At 34.5% G+C, this 22,694-nt stretch overlaps 1 protein-coding gene across 1 annotated transcript; it reads left to right on the plus strand.

Annotated features, from left to right (window-relative positions):
• Positions 1-131: 131 nt before the first annotated feature.
• Positions 132-22,405, plus strand: LOC148915873 (TMV resistance protein N-like). The gene is made up of 8 exons (XM_089053903.1): positions 132-640; positions 1,251-2,343; positions 2,422-2,697; positions 2,789-3,997; positions 4,134-4,777; positions 4,888-4,945; positions 20,984-21,664; positions 21,740-22,405. Exons 1-8 carry the CDS (start codon positions 132-134, stop codon positions 22,268-22,270), a joined length of 5,001 nt encoding a protein of 1,666 aa, XP_088910029.1. The 3' UTR covers positions 22,271-22,405.
• Positions 22,406-22,694: the final 289 nt, after the last annotated feature.

Below are 22,694 nucleotides of genomic sequence, written 5' to 3' on the forward strand. Positions count from 1 at the left end.
AGAAGAAAATGCACAAGTGTTATATGTTTCCCCTCTCCTGCATCACATTCTTATCACATTTTGCTTACACACCTGAACTCTGTTATCTTCTTCGCCATAAACAGACTACGCACTAACCCTTCACTTCCTCAATGATCACCCAAATAGATATTCCTTCTTCCTCTTCTTCTTCTTCTCCTCCGACCCATCCATGGACATACGATGTGTTCCTCAGTTTCAGAGGAGAAGACACCCGCACAAATTTCACAGACTTTCTGTATACTTCTCTGATGCAGAAAGGAATATTCACATTTAGAGATGATGAAGAACTTGAGAGGGGAAAGCCCATAGCTCCAAAACTCTTGAAAGCAATCGAAGCATCAAGATATGTAGTTGTCATTCTTTCACGAAACTATGCCAATTCCACATGGTGCTTGGATGAGCTTGTAAAGGCTGTTGAATGCATGAACCTGATGGGACAAACAATACTTCCAGTTTTCTATCATGTGGATCCATCCGAGGTACGAAAACAGAAAGCAGATTTTGGGGAAGCCTTCTCTAAGCATGAAGAAACCTTTAAAGACAATAAACAGAATGTGCAAAGATGGAGAGATGCACTTACTCAAGTTTCCAATCTCTCTGGGTGGCATTTACACGATGGGTAAGACCTGAAGCTTCCTTCTTTTCTTGTTTTTTTATTCATTTATTTATTTCTATGGACAATTATAATCCAGAGAGTAACTATGACCACAGAACTGTCAAAGTCTGGAAAATATAGAGAAAACAAGTGGAAAAAATAGGGAGAATGAGAACTTCCCGTAGGTTTTCTTATTTCATATTGTTCATGCTTTGTATTACTTACAACACATTTATAATTACAAACTAGGAGACAAGGATCCCTAAGACAAGCATCCCTAAAACAATCCCTAAAACAAGGAGACAAACTTTCCCTAAAAAAGGAGACAAAACTTTCCCTAAAACATGGAGACAAGGACTTGTGTTCCACAAGATGACAAATAGCTAGTCACAAGCTAACAAGAACTGGTAAGTGAAACATTTGACCTATTGCCACTAGTACTACCATAAAAAAAAGCTAAGAAAGAAAAAGCCACGGTTCTGGTTTTAAAGTATTTTGGGAACACTGGTTCTGAGTTAACTCATGCAATTCTGTGAAGCATTCCATTATTCATGCAATTCTGTGAAGCATTCCATTATCTTTGGAACCTCATTGCTGCTTCATGACTTACCATGAAATGGTTATTATTTTGCAGTTATGAGTCAAAAGTTATTCAAGATATCGTAGGAAAGATTTTCACCGAATTAAATCAAACAATCTCAAGTGTATCCACATATTTAGTTGGGATGGATTCTCGCGTGAAAGAAATGCTTTCTTGCTTAGACATAGGGCTGCATAAAGTTTGTGTCATAGGGATTTTGGGCATTGGGGGAATAGGTAAGACAACTGTTGCAAGAGTTGTTTACGAGAGGATATGTGCTCAATTCGAAGCTTGCAGCTTTCTTGCCAATGTTAGAGAGGTAACTGAAAAACAAGGCCTAGTTGATTTGCAAAAGCAACTTCTGTCAGATATCTTGCTGGAAAGTAATGTAAATGTACATAATATTTATAAGGGGATCAGTTTAATAAGGCAGAGACTACGTGCTAAAACGGTTCTTATCATTCTTGATGATGTCGATACGCTGGAACAACTGGAAGCATTATGTCATCATAGTTGGTTTGGTTCAGGGAGTAGAATTATCATAACATCAAGAGATGAACATTTGTTGAGCACATTTGGAGTGAATAAAATGTATAGGGTTAAGGAATTAAATGATTCTGAAGCTCTTAAACTCCTTAGTCGGAAAGCCTTTAAAAAAGAGCAAGTTGGAGAAGGTTATCTCAAGCTGTCTAAGAATATCGTTGAATACGCCAGTGGCCTTCCATTGGCTCTTACAGTTACGGGTTCATTCCTTTTCGGTAAAAGCATTAAAGAATGGTCAAGTGCATTGGATAGACTAAAAGAAAATCCCGAGAAAGGAATTATTGATGTGCTTAAAGTAAGCTTTGACGCATTACAAGTCACAGAGAAAAAGGTATTTCTGGACATTGCATGTTTCTTTAAAGGGGAGGACAAAGATCGTGTAGCAAAAATACTAGAAAGTGGTTGCGGATACAGTCCAGACATTGATATAAAAGTTCTCATAGAAAAATCTCTAATAACTCAGTTTGGAAAAAAATTGTGCATGCATGATTTGATACAAGAATTGGGTTGGGAAATTGTTCGTCAAGAATGTCGTGAAGATCCAGGAAAACGTAGCAGGTTGTGGCTTCCCAAGGATATCATCCCCGTACTTGCAAAAAATAAGGTTAGAAACTAATACAAGTACAGTTGTTAAAACTAATTATTAATGTCCTGCGTATAACTTATTTCTTGTTTTTATTAGGGAACAGATACAATTGAAGGTATATTCCTCAACTTGCCGAAACAAGAGGAGATTCACTTAAATGCTGATTCCTTCTCAAAGATGTCCAACCTGAGATTGCTCAGAATCTGTAATGTGGCCTCTCCTGGATCCATTGAATATCTTTCTAATGAGTTACAACTTTTGGAATGGCATGCATGTCCTTTAAATTATTTGCCGTCAAACTTTCAATCAGATAAGCTTGTTGAACTCAAAATGCATTTGAGCTGTGTCAAACAACTGTGGAATGGAAATGAAGTAAGATTATATTCTTATGCATGATTATATTATTTATGTATCAACCAAATGTTTGTTCTAATTCATATGATTATTTTTCAAATATTATCAGAGCTGGAGCATGCTAAAGTGCATCGATCTGAGTGATTCCCAATACTTGATCAAAACCCCAAACTTCACTAAGGCTCCAAATATTGAGATGTTGGTGCTTCAAGGCTGTTCAAGATTGGTTGATGTTCACCCGTCCATGGGAATTCTCAAACAGCTTATCTTGCTGAATATGAGAAACTGCAAATCTGTAAAGACTCTTCCTCCTTTCATTAGTTTGGAATCTCTTCGAAGTTTAACTCTCTCTGCTTGTTCAAGACTCAAGAGGTTTCCTGAAATTCAAGGAGATATGAAAACCTTGTTAGAGCTCTATTTAGATGGGACTGCTATAGAGGAATTACCTTCATCGATTGAACGTTTGACAGGTCTTGCTGTGTTGAATTTAGGAAACTGCAAAAACCTTTTCCATATCCCAAGTACCATCCAATGTTTGACATCTCTGAAAAGTCTCATTCTAACTGGTTGCTCAGAACTTCATGACATACCTGAGAATCTGAATTGTGTGGAATATCTTGAGGAGCTTGATATAAGTGGAACTGCTATAAGAAAATCATGGTTTGTTGTAGGTATGAAGAATCTAAAGTATCTATCATTCCAAGGATGTAAAGATCAACCTTCAAAATCATGGCATTCCCTTATCTTTAATGGTTGCTGGTGTAGAGAGGAAGTTCCCATGCGTTTGTTGTTGCCTAATTCATTCTCAAGTTTAATTTCTTTAGCAGAGCTGGACTTAAGTGATTGCAGTCTGATGGATGGAGAGATTCCCAGCGATATTGGAAGCTTATTCTCCTTAAAAAAATTAAATTTAAGTGGTAGTAATTTTGTTTGCTTACCAGAAAGCATCTCTCAACTCTCGAAGCTTGAAGATCTCAAGTTGATCAGTTGTCGTAAGCTAAAATCTCTGCCTAAGAAGCTTCCATTAAGTATTCGACACGTGAATGCAGATGATTGTACATCACTGATAGATTTCCCAAATAAATTAAAAGTATGGACTTCAGCTGTTTCGGGAGTGACTACTATCAGTTCCTTCATTTCATCCAAGAATCAAGAGTGTTCTACTTCAGAGAGAGAGTGGAAATATGGCAAGATTTGGACTCCAACAACTGTCCCAGGATGTAGTACCATTAGTTTCGTCAAATCAGATGAGCATCAAGAATGGAAACAAGTTGATGGATTTGTACTGCCAACTCAATTGTTTAAAAAAGACCTAGAGGTCTCTCTCTCTCTCTCTCTCTCTCTCTCAAGTTGATGGATTTGTACTGCCAACTCAATTGTTTGAAACAGACCTTCAGTATATGATCTGTCTCTTCCATATTTAATTAATTAACCCTTTGTGTTTTATGTGACAGCTATTGGATTTAAGGTCATGTACCTTACAGTCTGGCACTCCTCAAAGTGAAATTCCAGAGTTTTTCAGCCATATAGTGAATGGGGGAAACATAGAAATCCCGATATATGCGAATATGAAGAATGATAGGAAGTGGATGGGGGTTGCCCTGTGTGCTCTTTTTTCATCCAAGGGAAATCCTGTAGTCTCCCCCACTGAATCGGATTCAGAAACTCCGAATTACTTCTATCAGTTCCAAATTGGAACTGATATATTTGTACTGGTACCAGATCCCGATAGTGATCGCATAACACATTTACAAACGCACTCTCATTTTCTTTGTGTGTTCTATGCATCTTGGCTGCAGTTTCCAGAGATGTTAAATAAATCCAGTCAAATGTGGGCTTCATTCAATACCTCTAATCCTTGCATGGAGGTCCAGCAATGTGGGATTCATTTAGTTTACGAGCAAGATGTTGCTGTGTTTATGCAAACATTCATGCAGTGTGCTTTTGGTACTGAACGCCAACCTGTACATCAAACCCCATTAGTTACCGGAAAAGAAGATCAAGATATCCCTTCTGATGATAACTCCACTCCAAATGAAGTTGACAAAGCTACATCTGAATATGGATGGTTTAATCTAGTCGATAAAATTTTGAGATGGTACGTAGATTTCAAATCTGTGAATTCATCATTGATATGACATTGTATTCTCTCTTTTTAAGTCCTTTGATTTTTGTTTTTGTTTTTGGTATGTATATGTCTGATTGCAGGGAGAAATTAATTCCAACTTCCCCAGAAGCCTCCATAGTTCTGCTGAGATACCTTCAGGTATATATATATATATATATATATATATATATATATATATATATAGGGTCTAAAACCAAGAAGGGTTAGTATAGACAGTAAGGAAGCAAACGTATAAGAATAATCGCAGTTTATGCACAAATCTAATCAAAGAATAAACAAATATTGAATGTATAAAAAATAATGAATGTATGAACATAATGATATATTTTAAAATACTTCAAATTTTATAAAGGCATAGGCTTATGAGAATGCTTACAAAAGATAGCTTCCTAGTTATGCTCACACTTAGCTGTTCTTCAGATCATTGTTTCTGAGAGAACAATTTGAAACTAAGAAAACTAAATTTTACATTCTGCTTTCAAATGAGGCCGAAGCCTCCTTATAAAGAAAGACATAACTCTAGAAAATTAAAGTAACTCAAGTAAACTAACTCTAGTGCAATAATTACAGGTGACTTTAACTCAGATTCTTTTACTTTTACCCAAATGCTTTCACTTTAACTCAGATGCTTTCACGCAGATGCTTTCACTTTAACTCAGGTGCTTTCACTTTTACTCAGATGCTTTCACGCAGATGCTTTCACTTTAACTCAGGTGCTTTCACTTTTACTCAGATGCTTTCAATGATTCAACTTTCTTTGTCCGCATGGTGAATACTCGGTCAATCGGATCATAGGCGAATAGGCTTTAGGGTCTTGACCATGGGGATAGTCAGACCATCTCATCGGGCGATCGGGACTAGGGCTAGAAGGCCGAGGTGGCAGTGGAGGAGGACTCAGATCCATTATCTTCATCATCATCTTGCATTTCTTCACTTGCAAAAGTAATCTTTAGCTAGATCTCTCAGCTCAACTTTAGATTTTCCTTCAGAGAAATTTGGGAAGACTGAGAAGAAGAAGGCTTGGGCTTAGGCTCAGGCTTAGGAGGCGATCTTTGGGAAATCTCTGTAAAAATATTCAGATATACGGTGGACTTCAAAACGATCCCACCATTTAACAGAAAAATGACGGGAAAAGAATCTCTTCTCCCAATCTGCATGATAATTCCATTTCATAATCCAGGGAATCTTGTAGCGGGAAAAAAATAGCAAGGGTGTAGGAAAAAATAGATCACGCTCAGGAAGCTTAACTCGAGTAGAGAATGTAGTAATAAGCTCAGTGATTGCAGAGGGGATAATTTCAGAGACAGGACCATGAGTATCCCACCATGAAGAAACCAGAGGGAAGCTGATCATATTTAAATTTATTATCAAAATTGATAAACCAGGAATGTGAAAACTCAGGGGTTTGATGAAGGAAAATATAATAGAAAGACTCAACATAATCTGCATAATTGTATTGAAGCTTGGAAGGAAGGGATCTTAACTCATAGGGGTGAGGACCCCAACTCTTTTGACTCAGGACTTGATCAATGTACAAGGAGTGGTAAATTATTTTCTGGGGATCAACTTTATCTCGTATAGGCTTAATATCTACAGATTTTGTTTCATGAAGAATTTCTCTGTAATATTTTAAGGACTTGTAAGGACTATGGGGAAGGAAATGAAAACCAGGAGGAAAATGATTAAAAGCGATTGCAGCAGGACTCATAGATGCAGTGATATGGGGCTCAAGAACAAATAAATTAGTAGTACATTTAGATACATAAGGAGAGGACTTAGGCCTAAATGTAGAAGAAGATAGAGGGCTTGCATTTGGGGGTAAAGGATAAGGATCATAGCTGGATGTAAGTGCAGACTGGTAGTTGGGTCTTATCTGGCTCAGGGTAGATCCTAAAGGATTAAATCTATTATCTATAGGAATAGGGGACAGATTAGGATAAGGTGTAATAGATGCAGGCTCAAGTTTAGGAAAAGAAGAAGAAGATGCAGACTCAGTGTTTAACAGGATATTGGCTCAAGGTTGCAGGGAGGATTCAGGTAATTGGGGCTGGGACAGTTGTCTTTTCTTTATGCTTATCTTTTCTTTCAGCGCCATAATTGTCCTGTAAAAACTCTCTGGTAAGAAAATCAGGAATAGAATTCTCACTGCCTTTAATAAATTCAATATCAAAATCAAATATGCTCAAAAGTGCTTGCCACCGTGCAAAAATCTGTTTTGATGCAATGTTTTGAACATCTTTTTCAAGAACATGTTTAGCAGATTTGCAATCAACACGAACAAGAAATTTTTGATTTAATAAATCATCTTGAAATTTAGTAATGCATAATACAATAGCTAGTATTTCTTTTTTAATAGTATGTAATTATACTGCGACTTAGACCAAGTACCAGAATAGAATCGGACAATTTGCTCAGAAGAAGTGGGAGTAATTTTTGTTTAAGAATACCACCATATCCTATATCAGAAGCATCAGTCTCAACAATTTTAAAAGAACTTGTAGTAGGAATACCAAGACAAGGAAGTGTCTTAACATGACTTTTAATCTGTTTAACAAGCTCAGTATGAATAGAAGACCAAGGAGGAGGATTAGTTTGTAATCTATCAAACAGGGGCTTACATTGTTTTCTCAGATTCTTATAAAAATCAGAAATATAATTGAGTGATCCTAAAAATCTCTGTAATTGATTCTTATCTATAATTTGATCAGGAAATTTATCTGCAAATTGTATGGATCTATCTATAGGCTGTATTTGTGATTGACTTATATTAAAACCAAGAAATCTAATATGCATTTGGAATAACTTAATCTTCTTAGCAGAAACAACTAATCCATTGGCTTTTATGACATGCAAGAATTTATATAAATGTTTCCAATGCTGCTCAATAGACTCAGAGAATATAAGAACATCATCAATATAAACAATAGCAAATTGGCTGTAAGAATTAAAAATTTCATTCATTATATTCTGAAATTCACTAGGAGCATTCTTTAAACCAAAAGGCATAACATTCCACTCATAATGACCAAAGGAGTGACAAAAGCAGTTTTATCTATCAGACTCAGTAATCTGGATTTGCCAAAATCCACTTTTCAAATCAAATTTAGAAAATATAATAGCTTTATTTAGGCGATTAATCAAATCTCTCTTATTAGGTATAGGGTATCTAATCCATTCAAGAACAGTATTAAGAGGCTTATAATTAATAACTAATCGAGGAGATCCTCGTTCTAACTCTGCATTCTTCTGTACATAAAAAGCAGAACAAGACCAGGGGGACTTACTACGTCTAATTATATTTTTCTGTAATAAATCATTTATTTCATTTTTACAGAATTCTAACATTTCAGGACTCATTTGGATAGGGCGAGCTTTAGTAGGTATATTTTTCTCGAAAATTCTGTATATAAGGCAAACTTACAATATGATTCTTTCTATGCCAAAAAGCAGTAGGTAAATCAGAACATACATCAAGTAATCAATTTCGTTTCAAAATCTTTAACTGTTTTTGCATTGAAGGTGAACTTAACTGAGATTCAATTCGCTTATTTTTAACTTCTTCCTGTAAGTGTTTAATTTGATTAGTTTTGTCAAGAATCATAGATGTCGTTATAGATGTAATACTTTTTTGTGCAGTCTTTATCTCATGTAATTCAGATCGAGTAAGAAATTCAAACTTAACGTTTTCACCTAAAGGACAGGCAACAACTCCATCAAATTCAACTTGTAAAGGATATAAAAGACTTATAAAAGGTAAACCTAAGATTACTTTATCAGTTATATTTTTAACCAAAACAAACGAAGTTTTAAAACACACTTTATTTTGGCAGATATGGGCTTTAGGAATCTCATAATTCAAGTGTAGCATTTTACCAGAAGCAGTACTTAAAGATTCAGTTGATTTTGTATAATATTTAGTAGGAACCAATCCTTCTTTTATGCAGTTCAAATCAGCACCAGAATCAAATAAGGCAATAGTATCAAGCTCAAAATCTTTAATAATTATAGTAATTTTAGAATACCATTTTCTAAAAGGAATATGATTAATTAAACTAATAATGTGGTCAGTTTTCTCATTTTCTTCAGAATGGGTAGGGCTGCTTGGCTGACTATCGACTTAACCAAATCTTTTTCTAATAGAGAATTCAAATCTTGTCGATATCATAATTCTCGCTTGTAGTTTATGACTTAATTGTCGTAATTCAATTATTTCCTTCTTTATGGTTTTTACCTCAGAGTGTAGATCATGCAAAGTAACATCTTTTTTCTTATTAAACCTTTCTAAAGTAGAATTTAAACTTATAATAGAAGTAGGTTAAGCTGTATTCATATGGCCTATAATTTTTCTTAATTTCTTTAAATAATCAGATTTCAACTCAGGGTGTTCTATTTTACTAATCAGATCAATTAACAATTCTTCTTGTTCTTCCTGTTTGGTTAACACAGAAATAGACTTAAGGGTATTACAACACTTATCTTTACATCCTAATTGAATATTAGGTGAACTCATGTAGGATTCAGAAGACTCATAATCAGACCCAGAATTACTAACCATAGTTACATCTTCGTGCTCGTAATCTCTTAATTCAAGGATTCTAATTAATTTTTCTTTATCTGCATCCGTGATCTGAACGTTAATAGTATCTTTAACTTTACACTTATTAGCATAATGGCCAAACTTTTGACATTTAAAACATTTAACTTTACTCATGTCGGTTCTTTTCTTAAAGTTTCTACTTTTATTCTTTCTTTTAGGTTTATCCGACCATCTTTTCTTAAAGCGGGACTTTTTCTTATAAAACTCATCATTAGATTCAGTAAAATGTCTTTTACGCTTATAATGACGTTTTTTACGCAGATGACTAGGAGACTTAAGCTTATTTTTTCTAGAAGGAGGAGTATACAAACCATATTGTTCACAAAAACTTCCTAACTCATATCTGCAGATTTCCTTTCAGATTGTATTTGTTTATTTATTTTCATGTCAATGCACATTTTCATACCTTCTTGATTAATTATACTAATAATATTACCATAAGTCAGACTATCATAATCTATATGACCTAATTCATTACTTAATACAGTTCTAATTTTATGAGCAAACAAATTAGGCAATCCATTTATGAACTTTTCTTTCCAAAAGGCTTGATTACTGTCTTCTCTTAGCATTACTCGCGAGATAAAAACATCTTTATACCACCTAAAATCACTTAATTGCAGACATCTCAAATTACTTAGTTGATCATGTATTCTAGACTGTGTATGACTCGGGGTTCCTATAAAATGCTCAATTATTGTATAAAGCAAAGTATTAACACTGTCTTCTATACCTTGTCCTATATTTTCATTAAATAAAGGCAATCCTTCAGCGTCTAGTTTTACTGCATGTATAATATTATTGCGGGACTCATCCGTTAAATGCTTATCCCACCAAGATCTCAGAGTTCCTGTAAAACCAGTTTCTAACAGGAATTATCTCGATTGTCTTAAATTATGATTAGTACTATAACTATTAGCAACCATAGACATGTGGGTTAATTTATTCATAATTTCGAGCTCAGACAGGCCATCTATATTCCATTCATATAATTTATCAGGAGAAACAGAAAATTGACTTAGATTATTTCTTTCTTCAAATTGAATGTCAGGTGGTGTAGGCTTAGGATACCAATTTCTGGTTAGGCTAGTAGGATTAGTTAATTTCTTGACCTTTAGCAGATTCTAATTCTAGGTTTTTAAACGCATTCTCAATTTTAGAGATATTACTAGACTCAACAGATTCTGTATTTGATTGACTCAGATCGATCGTGATTCTAAAAGGACGGAAGACCCTATAACTTTAACTCCAGATTTTTCAGGTTGTTCGCTTTTTAATCGCTAAGCATTTCTTCTATTTTGTCGATCGTGGAGGATGTCTTAAGGGCAAACTTAGGCTGTAAATCTTGGAATTGGACTAGGGCTTTTCTGTAGACTTAATGGTAGGCTCAATAGGCAAGGATTTATCAATTTTGTTTCAATTTTATCAAGTCGTTTCCTATAGTAATAAGACTCGATTTGTATAATTATTCTGCTTCTATAAGGCTTTATTGGGCTCATCGTTCGGATCTGTTAACTTAAATGGGCTTGCAATTACATTCCTAGATCCATGTTTAATTTTAATTGTTTCTGCAGGGGGTGATCGATATTACTTGCATGATCTAATTTTATCCATTTTCTTTGGTTATAGTTTTTAACTCAGTAGGATCTGTAACGGCTTTCTATAAAATCAAGATAAAACATTTCTTTTTTCTCAGATCTCATATATTTTTTCCATTCAGCAAATATTTCTTGTCTTTTACATGCATCAGGGACTAGTTGATGATATATATCTCTTCTAGGCTGGTTAATGGGATCATGCAGATGTTTATCTAGAGCTTTCCAATCAATTTTAAACTTCTCAATTTGTTTAAGGACTTTTAACTGGTTATCAAGACCATACGCATGGGCTGCAGCTAATTCACTTGCTAAGAAATCAGATTGAGTAGGGGATGTAGGGGGAGACTCAGGTTTAGGCTCATTTATAGGCGGAGCATTATAACAAGGATGACTTACTTGGGCCTTTTTTCTCAAGGATTCTAACTTTAGATCTATAAGAGCTCGTTCAATTTCTAAGTCTCTTTCTTGAATGGAAGACGAAGCAGATGAATTTCTAGCAGGCTCATGACGCTTAGAAGGACTTGGCGTAGGCAATTGTTGTAATTGTACATTAGACTTAGGTTGATTTCCAAAATTAATCTTAACAGTACCATCTAAATATTGCTGTATGTAATCTAAATTATTTAAGTTACGTTGTATTGGTGCAGGTTGGGATTCGGTAACTAAAGTCCAATCTCTAGGTAAATTTATTTCAGACCATTTAATAGTATGGGGAATACTTATATTAGCATCAGGTGTGCGGCTTTGTATTAATAAAGTCTGATCCCTAGGACTCTTATTTGGGGCTTGAAAATTCATATTTGTACCTGTAACTTTATAATAAATTCTATAAATTAAAGCTATAGGCTGGGTACCAGGCAAAACATTATAACCAGAAGTTTTAATATTCAAAGTTAAGGTTTTAAGAATATGTGGATCATTCAAACTGATAGTAAAATTAGGATAGCAATCAAAATGTACAGGACCATTGCAAAGACTCGATTCAATCATACCAAGCACAGAATCATTAAATATTGTAAATCTAGCATCGCGTAGACATAACAGAATAGAAGCTTGTAAACCTAATCTAGTTAATGGCTTAGCAGCAACTTGTACAAGACCAATATGCAGAAAATTATTACCATCATGCTTATGTTTTTTAATGGCATCTAAATTCAATAATTGACAAGACTCATGTTCTTTACTTAAAGCATACACTTGTTCTACAGTTTTAACATGTGTAGTTGTATTAAATGCATTCAAAGACCATTTTTTCCTGTATATATTTTTATCAGGTACTTTAGGTATATTCCAATCACGAAAATCTAATTGCTCATTATCATCATTAGAATTATACTCAAATTGTTCTTCATTTACTATCTCGGGTAGACGTCCTATAGTGGTTCTAGAGCTGCTCGAACTACAAGAATTTGTTCTAAAGAGACGACTCATCTTGCTCAAGTGTGTGGGAAAGGAAGAATGAAGAAGAAGATAAATAGTGACTCTTAAAACTTACTGTTTATTCTAAAAGAAACCTATCAGTATTCTTCCTAATTTTCTGTCTCTGCCCACCTAAGTGTGCCCTACCTGGGACTTATCAACTGGAAAAAGGACTCACGGGTCAGACCTTAAGGAAGAAAACCAAGAAGTAACTTAAAGAACAAAAGAAAGAATAGAAATCACTAAGAACTTCAACTCAGAAATCCTAAACCAGCCACTTGGGTTGGATGAGTTGCAACTTAGACAGAATTCTCACAACTCTTACGGCTCTGATACCAAAAGGGGTCTAAAACCAAGAAGGGTTAGTATAGACAGTAAGGAAGCAAACGTATAAGAATAATCGCAGTTTATGCACAAATCTAATCAAAGAATAAACAAATATTGAATGTATAAAAAATAATGAATGTATGAACATAATGATATATTTTAAAATACTTCTTGGTTTTAGACCCCTTTTGGTATCAGAGCCATAAGAGTTGTGAGAATTCTGTCTAAGTTGCAACTCATCCAACCCAAGTGGCTGGTTTAGGATTTCTGAGTTGAAGTTCTTAGTGATTTCTATTCTTTCTTTTGTTCTTTAAGTTACTTCTTGGTTTTCTTCCTTAAGGTCTGACCCGTGAGTCCTTTTTCCAGTTGATAAGTCCCGAGGTAGGGCACACTTAGGTGGGCAGGAGACAGAAAATTAGGAAGAATACTGATAGGTTTCTTTTAGAATAAACAGTAAGTTTTAAGAGTCACTATTTATCTTCTTCTTCATTCTTCCTTTCCCACACACTTGAGCAAGATGAGTCGTCTCTTTAGAACAAATTCTTGTAGTTCGAGCAGCTCTAGAACCACTATAGGACGTCTACCCGAGATAGTAAATGAAGAACAATTTGAGTATAATTCTAATGATGATAATGAGCAATTAGATTTTCGTGATTGGAATATACCTAAAGTACCTGATAAAAATATATACAGGAAAAAATGGTCTTTGAATGCATTTAATACAACTACACATGTTAAAACTGTAGAACAAGTGTATGCTTTAAGTAAAGAACATGAGTCTTGTCAATTATTGAATTTAGATGCCATTAAAAAACATAAGCATGATGGTAATAATTTTCTGCATATTGGTCTTGTACAAGTTGCTGCTAAGCCATTAACTAGATTAGGTTTACAAGCTTCTATTCTGTTATGTCTACGCGATGCTAGATTTACAATATTTAATGATTCTGTGCTTGGTATGATTGAATCGAGTCTTTGCAATGGTCCTGTACATTTTGATTGCTATCCTAATTTTACTATCAGTTTGAATGATCCACATATTCTTAAAACCTTAACTTTGAATATTAAAACTTCTGGTTATAATGTTTTGCCTGGTACCCAGCCTATAGCTTTAATTTATAGAATTTATTATAAAGTTACAGGTACAAATATGAATTTTCAAGCCCCAAATAAGAGTCCTAGGGATCAGACTTTATTAATACAAAGCCGCACACCTGATGCTAATATAAGTATTCCCCATACTATTAAATGGTCTGAAATAAATTTACCTAGAGATTGGACTTTAGTTACCGAATCCCAACCTGCACCAATACAACGTAACTTAAATAATTTAGATTACATACAGCAATATTTAGATGGTACTGTTAAGATTAATTTTGGAAATCAACCTAAGTCTAATGTACAATTACAACAATTGCCTACGCCAAGTCCTTCTAAGCGTCATGAGCCTGCTAGAAATTCATCTGCTTCGTCTTCCATTCAAGAAAGAGACTTAGAAATTGAACGAGCTCTTATAGATCTAAAGTTAGAATCCTTGAGAAAAAAGGCCCAAGTAAGTCATCCTTGTTATAATGCTCCGCCTATAAATGAGCCTAAACCTGAGTCTCCCCCTACATCCCCTACTCAATCTGATTTCTTAGCAAGTGAATTAGCTGCAGCCCATGCGTATGGTCTTGATAACCAGTTAAAAGTCCTTAAACAAATTGAGAAGTTTAAAATTGATTGGAAAGCTCTAGATAAACATCTGCATGATCCCATTAACCAGCCTAGAAGAGATATATATCATCAACTAGTCCCTGATGCATGTAAAAGACAAGAAATATTTGCTGAATGGAAAAAATATATGAGATCTGAGAAAAAAGAAATGTTTTATCTTGATTTTATAGAAAGCCGTTACAGTCCTACTGAGTTAAAAACTATAACCAAAGAAAAATGGATAAAATTAGATCATCTGAAGTAATATCCAGTCACCCCCCTGCAGAAACAATTAAAATTAAACATGGATCTAGGAATGTAATTGCAAGCCCATTTAAGTTAACAGATCCGAACGATGAGCCCAATAAACGCCTTATAGAACAGAATAATTATACAAATCAGAGTCTTATTACTATAGGGAAACAGCTTGATAAAATTGAAACAAAAATTGATAAATCCTTGCCTATTGAGCCTACCATTAAGTCTACAGAAAAGCCCCTAGTCCAATTCCAAGATTTACAGCCTAAGTTTGCCCTTAAGACATCCTCCACAGTGACAAAATAGAAGAAATGCTTAAGCAGTTAAAAACTGAACAACCTGAAAAATCTGGAGTTAAAGTTATAGGTCTTCCGTCCTTTTAGAATCACAAATTGACATCTGAGTCTGAATCAAATACAGAATCTGTTGAGTCTAGTAATATCTCTAAAATTGAGAATGCGTTTAAAAACCTAGAATTAGAATCTGCGCTAAAGGTCAAGAAATTAACTAATCCTACTAGCCTAACCAGAAATTGGTATCCTAAGCCTACACCACCTGACATTCAATTTGAAGAAAGAAATAATCTAAGTCAATTTTCTGTTTCTCCTGATAAATTATATGAATGGAATATAGATGGCCTGTCTGAGCTCGAAATTATGAATAAATTAACCCACATGTCTATGGTTGCTAATAGTTATAGTACTAATCATAATTTAAGACAATCTGAGATAATTCCCCTGTTAGAAACTGGTTTTACAGGAACTCGAGATCTTGGTGGGATAAGCATTTAACGGATGAGTCCCGCAATAATATTATACATGCAGTAAAACTAGACGCTGAAGGATTGCCTTTATTTAATGAAAATATAGGACAAGGTATAGAAGACAGTGTTAATACTTTGCTTTATACAATAATTGAGCATGTTATAGGAACCCCGAGTCATACACAGTCTAGAATACATGATCAACTAAGTAATTTGAGATGTCTGCAATTAAGTGATTTTAGGTGGTATAAAGATGTTTTTATCTCCGAGTAATGCTAAGAGAAGACAGTAATCAAGCCTTTTGGAAAGAAAAGTTCATAAATGGATTGCCTAATTTGTTTGCTCATAAAATTAGAACTGTATTAAGTAATGAATTAGGTCATATAGATTATGATAGTCTGACTTATGGTAATATTATTAGTATAATTAATCAAGAAGGTATGAAAATGTGCATTGACATGAAAATAAATAAACAAATACAGTCTGAAAGGAAATCTGCAAGATATGAGTTAGGAAGTTTTTGTGAACAATATGGTTTGTATACTCCTCCTTCTAGAAAAAATAAGCTTAAGTCTCCTAGTCATCTGCGTAAAAAACGTCATTATAAGCGTAAAAGACATTTTACTGAATCTAATGATGAGTTTTATAAGAAAAAGTCCCGCTTTAAGAAAAGATGGTCGGATAAGCCTAAAAGAAAGAATAAAAGTAGAAACTTTAAGAAAAGAACCGACATGAGTAAAGTTAAATGTTTTAAATGTCAAAAGTTTGGCCATTATGCTAATAAGTGTAAAGTTAAAGATACTATTAAACAGTTACAGATCACGGATGCAGATAAAGAAAAATTAATTAGAATCCTTGAATTAAGAGATTCTGAGCCTGAAGATGTAACTATGGTTAGTAATTCTGGGTCTGATTATGAGTCTTCTGAATCCTACATGAGTTCACCTAATATTCAATTAGGATGTAAAGATAAGTGTTGTAATACCCTTAAGTCTATTTCTGTGTTAACCAAACAGGAAGAACAAGAAGAATTGTTAATTGATCTGATTAGTAAAATAGAACACCCTGAGTTGAAATCTGATTATTTAAAGAAATTAAGAAAAATTATAGGCCATATGAATACAGCCCAGCCTACTTCTATTATAAGTTTAAATTCTACTTTAGAAAGGTTTAATAAGAAAAAAGATGTTACTTTGCATGATCTACACTCTGAGGTAAAAACCATAAAGAAGGAAATAATTGAATTACGACAATTAAGTCATAAACTACAAGCTGAGAATTATGATATCCGACAAGATTTGAATTCTCTATTAGAAAAAGATTTGGTTAAGTCTGATAGTCACCAAGCAGCCCTACCCATTCTGAAGAAAATGAGAAAACTGACCACATTATTAGTTTAATTAATCATATTCCTTTTAGAAAATGGTATTCTAAAATTACTATAATTATTAAAGATTTTGAGCTTGATACTATTGCCTTATTTGATTCTGGTGCTGATTTGAACTGCATAAAAGAAGGATTGGTTCCTACTAAATATTATACAAAATCAACTGAATCTTTAAGTACTGCTTCTGGTAAAATGCTACACTTGAATTATGAGATTCCTAAAGCCCATATCTGCCAAAATAAAGTGTGTTTTAAAACTTCGTTTGTTTTGGTTAAAAATATAACTGATAAAGTAATCTTAGGTTTACCTTTTATAAGTCTTTTATATCCTTTACAAGTTGAATTTGATGGAGTTGTTGCCTGTCCTTTAGGTGAAAACGTTAAGTTTGAATTTCTTACTCGATCTGAATTACATGAGATAAAGACTGCACAAAAAAGTATTACATCTATAACGACATCTATGATTCTTGACAAAACTAATCAAATTAAACACTTACAGGAAGAAGTTAAAAATAAGCGAATTGAATCTCAGTTAAGTTCACCTTCAATGCAAAAACAGATTAAAGATTTTGAAACGAAATTGATTACTGATGTATGTTCTGATTTACCTACTGCTTTTTGGCATAGAAAGAATCATATTGTAAGTTTGCCTTATATACAGAATTTTTCCGAGAAAAATATACCTACTAAAGCTCGCCCTATCCAAATGAGTCCTGAAATGTTAGAATTCTGTAAAAATGAAATAAATGATTTATTACAGAAAAATATAATTAGACGTAGTAAGTCCCCCTGGTCTTGTTCTGCTTTTTATGTACAGAAGAATGCAGAGTTAGAACGAGGATCTCCTCGATTAGTTATTAATTATAAGCCTCTTAATACTGTTCTTGAATGGATTAGATACCCTATACCTAATAAGAGAGATTTGATTAATCGCCTAAATAAAGCTATTATATTTTCTAAATTTGATTTGAAAAGTGGATTTTGGCAAATCCAGATTACTGAGTCTGATAGATATAAAACTGCTTTTGTCACTCCCTTTGGTCATTATGAGTGGAATGTTATGCCTTTTGGTTTAAAGAATGCTCCTAGTGAATTTCAGAATATAATGAATGAAATTTTTAATTCTTACAGCCAATTTGCTATTGTTTATATTGATGATGTTCTTATATTCTCTGAGTCTATTGAGCAGCATTGGAAACATTTATATAAATTCTTGCATGTCATAAAAGCCAATGGATTAGTTGTTTCTGCTAAGAAGATTAAGTTATTCCAAATGCATATTAGATTTCTTGGTTTTAATATAAGTCAATCACAAATACAGCCTATAGATAGATCCATACAATTTGCAGATAAATTTCCTGATCAAATTATAGATAAGAATCAATTACAGAGATTTTTAGGATCACTCAATTATATTTCTGATTTTTATAAGAATCTGAGAAAACAATGTAAGCCCCTGTTTGATAGATTACAAACTAATCCTCCTCCTTGGTCTTCTATTCATACTGAGCTTGTTAAACAGATTAAAAGTCATGTTAAGACACTTCCTTGTCTTGGTATTCCTACTACAAGTTCTTTTAAAATTGTTGAGACTGATGCTTCTGATATAGGATATGGTGGTATTCTTAAACAAAAATTACTCCCACTTCTTCTGAGCAAATTGTCCGATTCTATTCTGGTACTTGGTCTAAGTCGCAGTATAATTACAGTACTATTAAAAAAGAAATACTAGCTATTGTATTATGCATTACTAAATTTCAAGATGATTTATTAAATCAAAAATTTCTTGTTCGTGTTGATTGCAAATCTGCTAAACATGTTCTTGAAAAAGATGTTCAAAACATTGCATCAAAACAGATTTTTGCACGGTGGCAAGCACTTTTGAGCATATTTGATTTTGATATTGAATTTATTAAAGGCAGTGAGAATTCTATTCCTGATTTTCTTACCAGAGAGTTTTTACAGACAATTATGGCAGAAATCTGAAAGAAAAAGATAAGCATAAAGAACAAGACAACTGAGCCCCCAATTACCCAGAATCCTCCCTGCAACCTTGAGCCAATATCCTGTTAAACCTGAGTCTGCATCTTCTTCTTCTTTTCCTAAACTTGAGCCTGCATCTATTACACCTTATCCTAATCTGTCCCCTATTCCTATAGATAATAGATTTAATCCTTTAGGATCTACCCTGAGCCAGATAAGACCCAACTACCAGTCTGCACTTACATCCAGCTATGATCCTTATCCTTTACCCCCAAATGCAAGCCCTCTATCTTCTTCTACATTTAGGCCTAAGTCCTCTCCTTATGTATCTAAATGTACTACTAATTTATTTGTTCTTGAGCCCCATATCACTGCATCTATGAGTCCTGCTGCAATCGCTTTTAATCATTTTCCTCCTGGTTTTCATTTCCTTCCCCATAGTCCTTACAAGTCCTTAAAATATTACAGGGAAATTCTTCATGAAACAAAATCTGTAGATATTAAGCCTATACGAGATAAAGTTGATCCCCAGAAAATAATTTACCACTCCTTGTACATTTATCAAGTCCTGAGTCAAAAGAGTTGGGGTCCTCACCCCTATGAGTTAAGATCCCTTCCTTCCAAGCTTCAATACAATTATGCAGATTATGTTGAGTCTTTCTATTATATTTTCCTTCATCAAACCCCTGAGTTTTCACATTCCTGGTTTATCAATTTTGATAATAAATTTAAATATGATCAGCTTCCCTACTGTTTCTTCACCGTGGGATACTCATGGTCCTGTCTCTGAAATTATCCCCTCTGCAATCACTGAGCTTATTACTACATTCTCTACTCGAGTTAAGCTTCCTGAGCGTGATCTATTTTTTCCTACACCCTTGCTATTTTTTTCCCGCTACAAGATTCCCTGGATTATGAAATGGAATTATCATGCAGATTGGGAGAAGAGATTCTTTTCCCGTCATTTTTCTGTTAAATGGTGGGATCGTTTTGAAGTCCACCGTATATCTGAATATTTTTACAGAGATTTCCCAAAGCACTGCCTCCTAAGCCTGAGCCTAAGCCCAAGCCTTCTTCTTCTCAGTCTTCCCAAATTTCTACTGAAGGAAAATCTAAAGTTGAGCCGAGAGATCTAGCTAAACAGTGCTACTTTTGCAAGTGAAGAAATGCAAGATGATGATGAAGATAATGGATCTGAGTCCTCCTCCACTGTCACCTCGCCTTCTAGCCCTAGTCCCGACGCCTGATGAGATGGTCCGACTATCCCCATGGTCAAGACCCTACAAAGCCTATTCGCCTATGATCCAATTCAGACTGAGTATTCACCATGCGGACAAAACTGAAAGTTGAATCATTGAAAGCATCTGCGTGAAAGCATCTGAGTTAAAGTGAAAGCATTTGGGTAAAAGTAAAAGAATCTGAGTTAAAGTCACCTGTAATTATTGCACTAGAGTTAGTTTACTTGAGTTACTTTAATTTTCTAGAGTTATGTCTTTCTTTATAAGGAGGCTTCGGCCTCATTTGAAAGCAGAATGTAAAATTTAGTTTTCTTAGTTTCAAATTGTTCTCTCAGAAACAATGATCTGAAGAACAGCTAAGTGTGAGCATAACTAGGAAGCTATCTTTTGTAAGCATTCTCATAAGCCTATGCCTTTATAAAATTTGAAGTATTTTAAAATATATCATTATGTTCATACATTCATTATTTTTTATACATTCAATATTTGTTTATTCTTTGATTAGATTTGTGCATAAACTGCGATTATTCTTATACGTTTGCTTCCTTACTGTCTATACTAACCCTTCTTGGTTTTAGACCCCTTTTATATATATATATATATATATATATATATATCTCTCTCTCTCTCTCTCATATCAACACACATGCATTAGTTCTGATAGAAAATAACTATTCCATGTCAGCCTCTTTTAATTAAAAGGATAGCAGCTCTTATAAGTCGGTTAGTTGTTAAACAACAGAATTTGTTACTTAGCCAGGCCTTGTCCAAGACACTAGTATATACATAAACTGATGAAATATCTGAATTACTTAAATGTGACATGAAATCAATGAAATACATATCACAATTCTCTCAAATTCTCCTTCTTCAGCTAAATAATTACTAACAATTTATGCGCACATTTCACAGGGATTAAACGAAATGCAGCAACCCTATTGCTTTTTCATAAGTGGAAGCCCAGCGTGGTTCAACCCTAAAAAGGGTTCCTCCGTGTCAATCGAGCTGCCACCAAATCTTCCCCAGAGTAACAAGTGGATGGGATTTGCTCTATGTGCCTCTGTTGCAGTGGACCACCGGCATATTGCAAAAGAGAGTTTTGGTTTTTCTTGTCGACTTCAAACGGACAAATTTAATACTGAGATCTTCATAAGCTCAACCAGTATACATGATAAAGATCAACTTCACATTATTTACATTCCGCGGGCATATTTTAATGAGTGGTTCGTGGCTATATCCAGTAGCATCATCAGCACTTCCTTTACAACGGATAGCCCTGGTGGTGTCCATGTTCAAATTTGTGGGCTTCGTATCTTGTACCAGCAAGATTTACAAGGGTTTGTCCAGGCAATCACCCAATGTATATTGCGCAGCTCTTCAGATTTTGCAACTAATTGTAATGAACAACGAGTGGTACAAGATTGGATAAGTTTGATGACATTACAGAGTCGTAAAGTTGAGACAAGTATAAGGGAAAGGGATATTTCCCGAGAATCAAGTCAACTAACTGCAGAAGAGGGCTGTGAAGAACATTTCAGTACCACACAGGAATGGGAGCAGTTTCAGTTGATGTCTCGACAATATAGAAATATGGTCTCTCTCTCTCTCTCTCTCTCTCTCTCTCTCTCTTTTAGCCCTCACATGACATGATCACATTTTTATTTACAGGACTGGTCTGTGGCTCAATTTTCATGTCACTACTCTGGAATAAAAATTCCTAATTGGTTCACGTTGACACAAAATTTGCATGAAGGCTTAGGCAACTCTGCAGAAATCCAAGTGCCCCAAAATTTGTACGAGGATGGCAATTGGAAAGGGATTGCTATATGCGCACATATGTCCATCCGTGAACATCCCACCATCATTCTTGACACTCCCGACTCCGAGTTTACTCGTGATCTCTTTTGTCATCTGGACACCAACTTTTCTGGGGTCAAATTCCGACTTGTAGAGCGTACAAATGACAAAGCCATGTGGTTGAATAATGCCTGCAATTTCAGTTGGTTCATCTACATGCCACGTGCTCAGTTTTCTGAATCCTTGAATCAATGCAATCTAGTCAGGGTAACTTTTGGGTCCAATAGCTCGGGCTTAGGCGTACATAATTCTGCCCTTCGTCTAGTATTTAACAAGGATTTGGAGCAGCTTATACCAACATTGGCCAGCTGCCGCTTATTTTCAGACCGCCAATGTCTTTAGCGGGCTTTATGCCTGTTTATATTTTCAACTCAATTTCTCATCATTTTTCATATAAATTTATTCTAGTTCTTTTTTTGGGTGAAATATGTTGTGCTTAACTTTTCTCTTATGTTCAATGCAACTGCGATATTTCAATTTCTCTGGGTTTATTTGTGTATAAACTCAGTAAACATGTTCAGACCAACATAAAAAAAAACTCAGTACACATGAACCAATTGAAAAATGCGCTCTAGATCTATAAGTTGATGAGAGTTTTTCTTTTAAAAAAAATTATTTACTAGCCTCTTTGCACGCACTTTATAATTTAGAAGTGCATGCAGAGAGGCTTTTTTTAATCACGCACGCCACAAAATTTTTTTAATCACACTCTTATAAGTTGTGTTAACATGTAGTTATTATTGTCAAGATGAGAATGAAGACCTTT

This window comes from Prunus mume, linkage group LG6 (assembly GCF_029339155.1).
Source record: "Prunus mume cultivar Tortuosa linkage group LG6, ASM2933915v1, whole genome shotgun sequence".
Taxonomy (NCBI): domain Eukaryota; kingdom Viridiplantae; phylum Streptophyta; class Magnoliopsida; order Rosales; family Rosaceae; genus Prunus; species Prunus mume.

Bases quoted from the DNA above. Each gene is read 5' to 3' on its own strand.
- LOC148915873 (XM_089053903.1), top strand. From the start codon at position 132: ATGATCACCCAAATAGATATTCCTTCTTCCTCTTCTTCTTCTTCTCCT. The intron at 4,778-4,887 runs GTACGTAGATTT...GTCTGATTGCAG, and splicing joins GTCGATAAAATTTTGAGATG to GGAGAAATTAATTCCAACTT. The intron at 21,665-21,739 runs GTCTCTCTCTCT...TTTTATTTACAG, and splicing joins CTCGACAATATAGAAATATG to GACTGGTCTGTGGCTCAATT.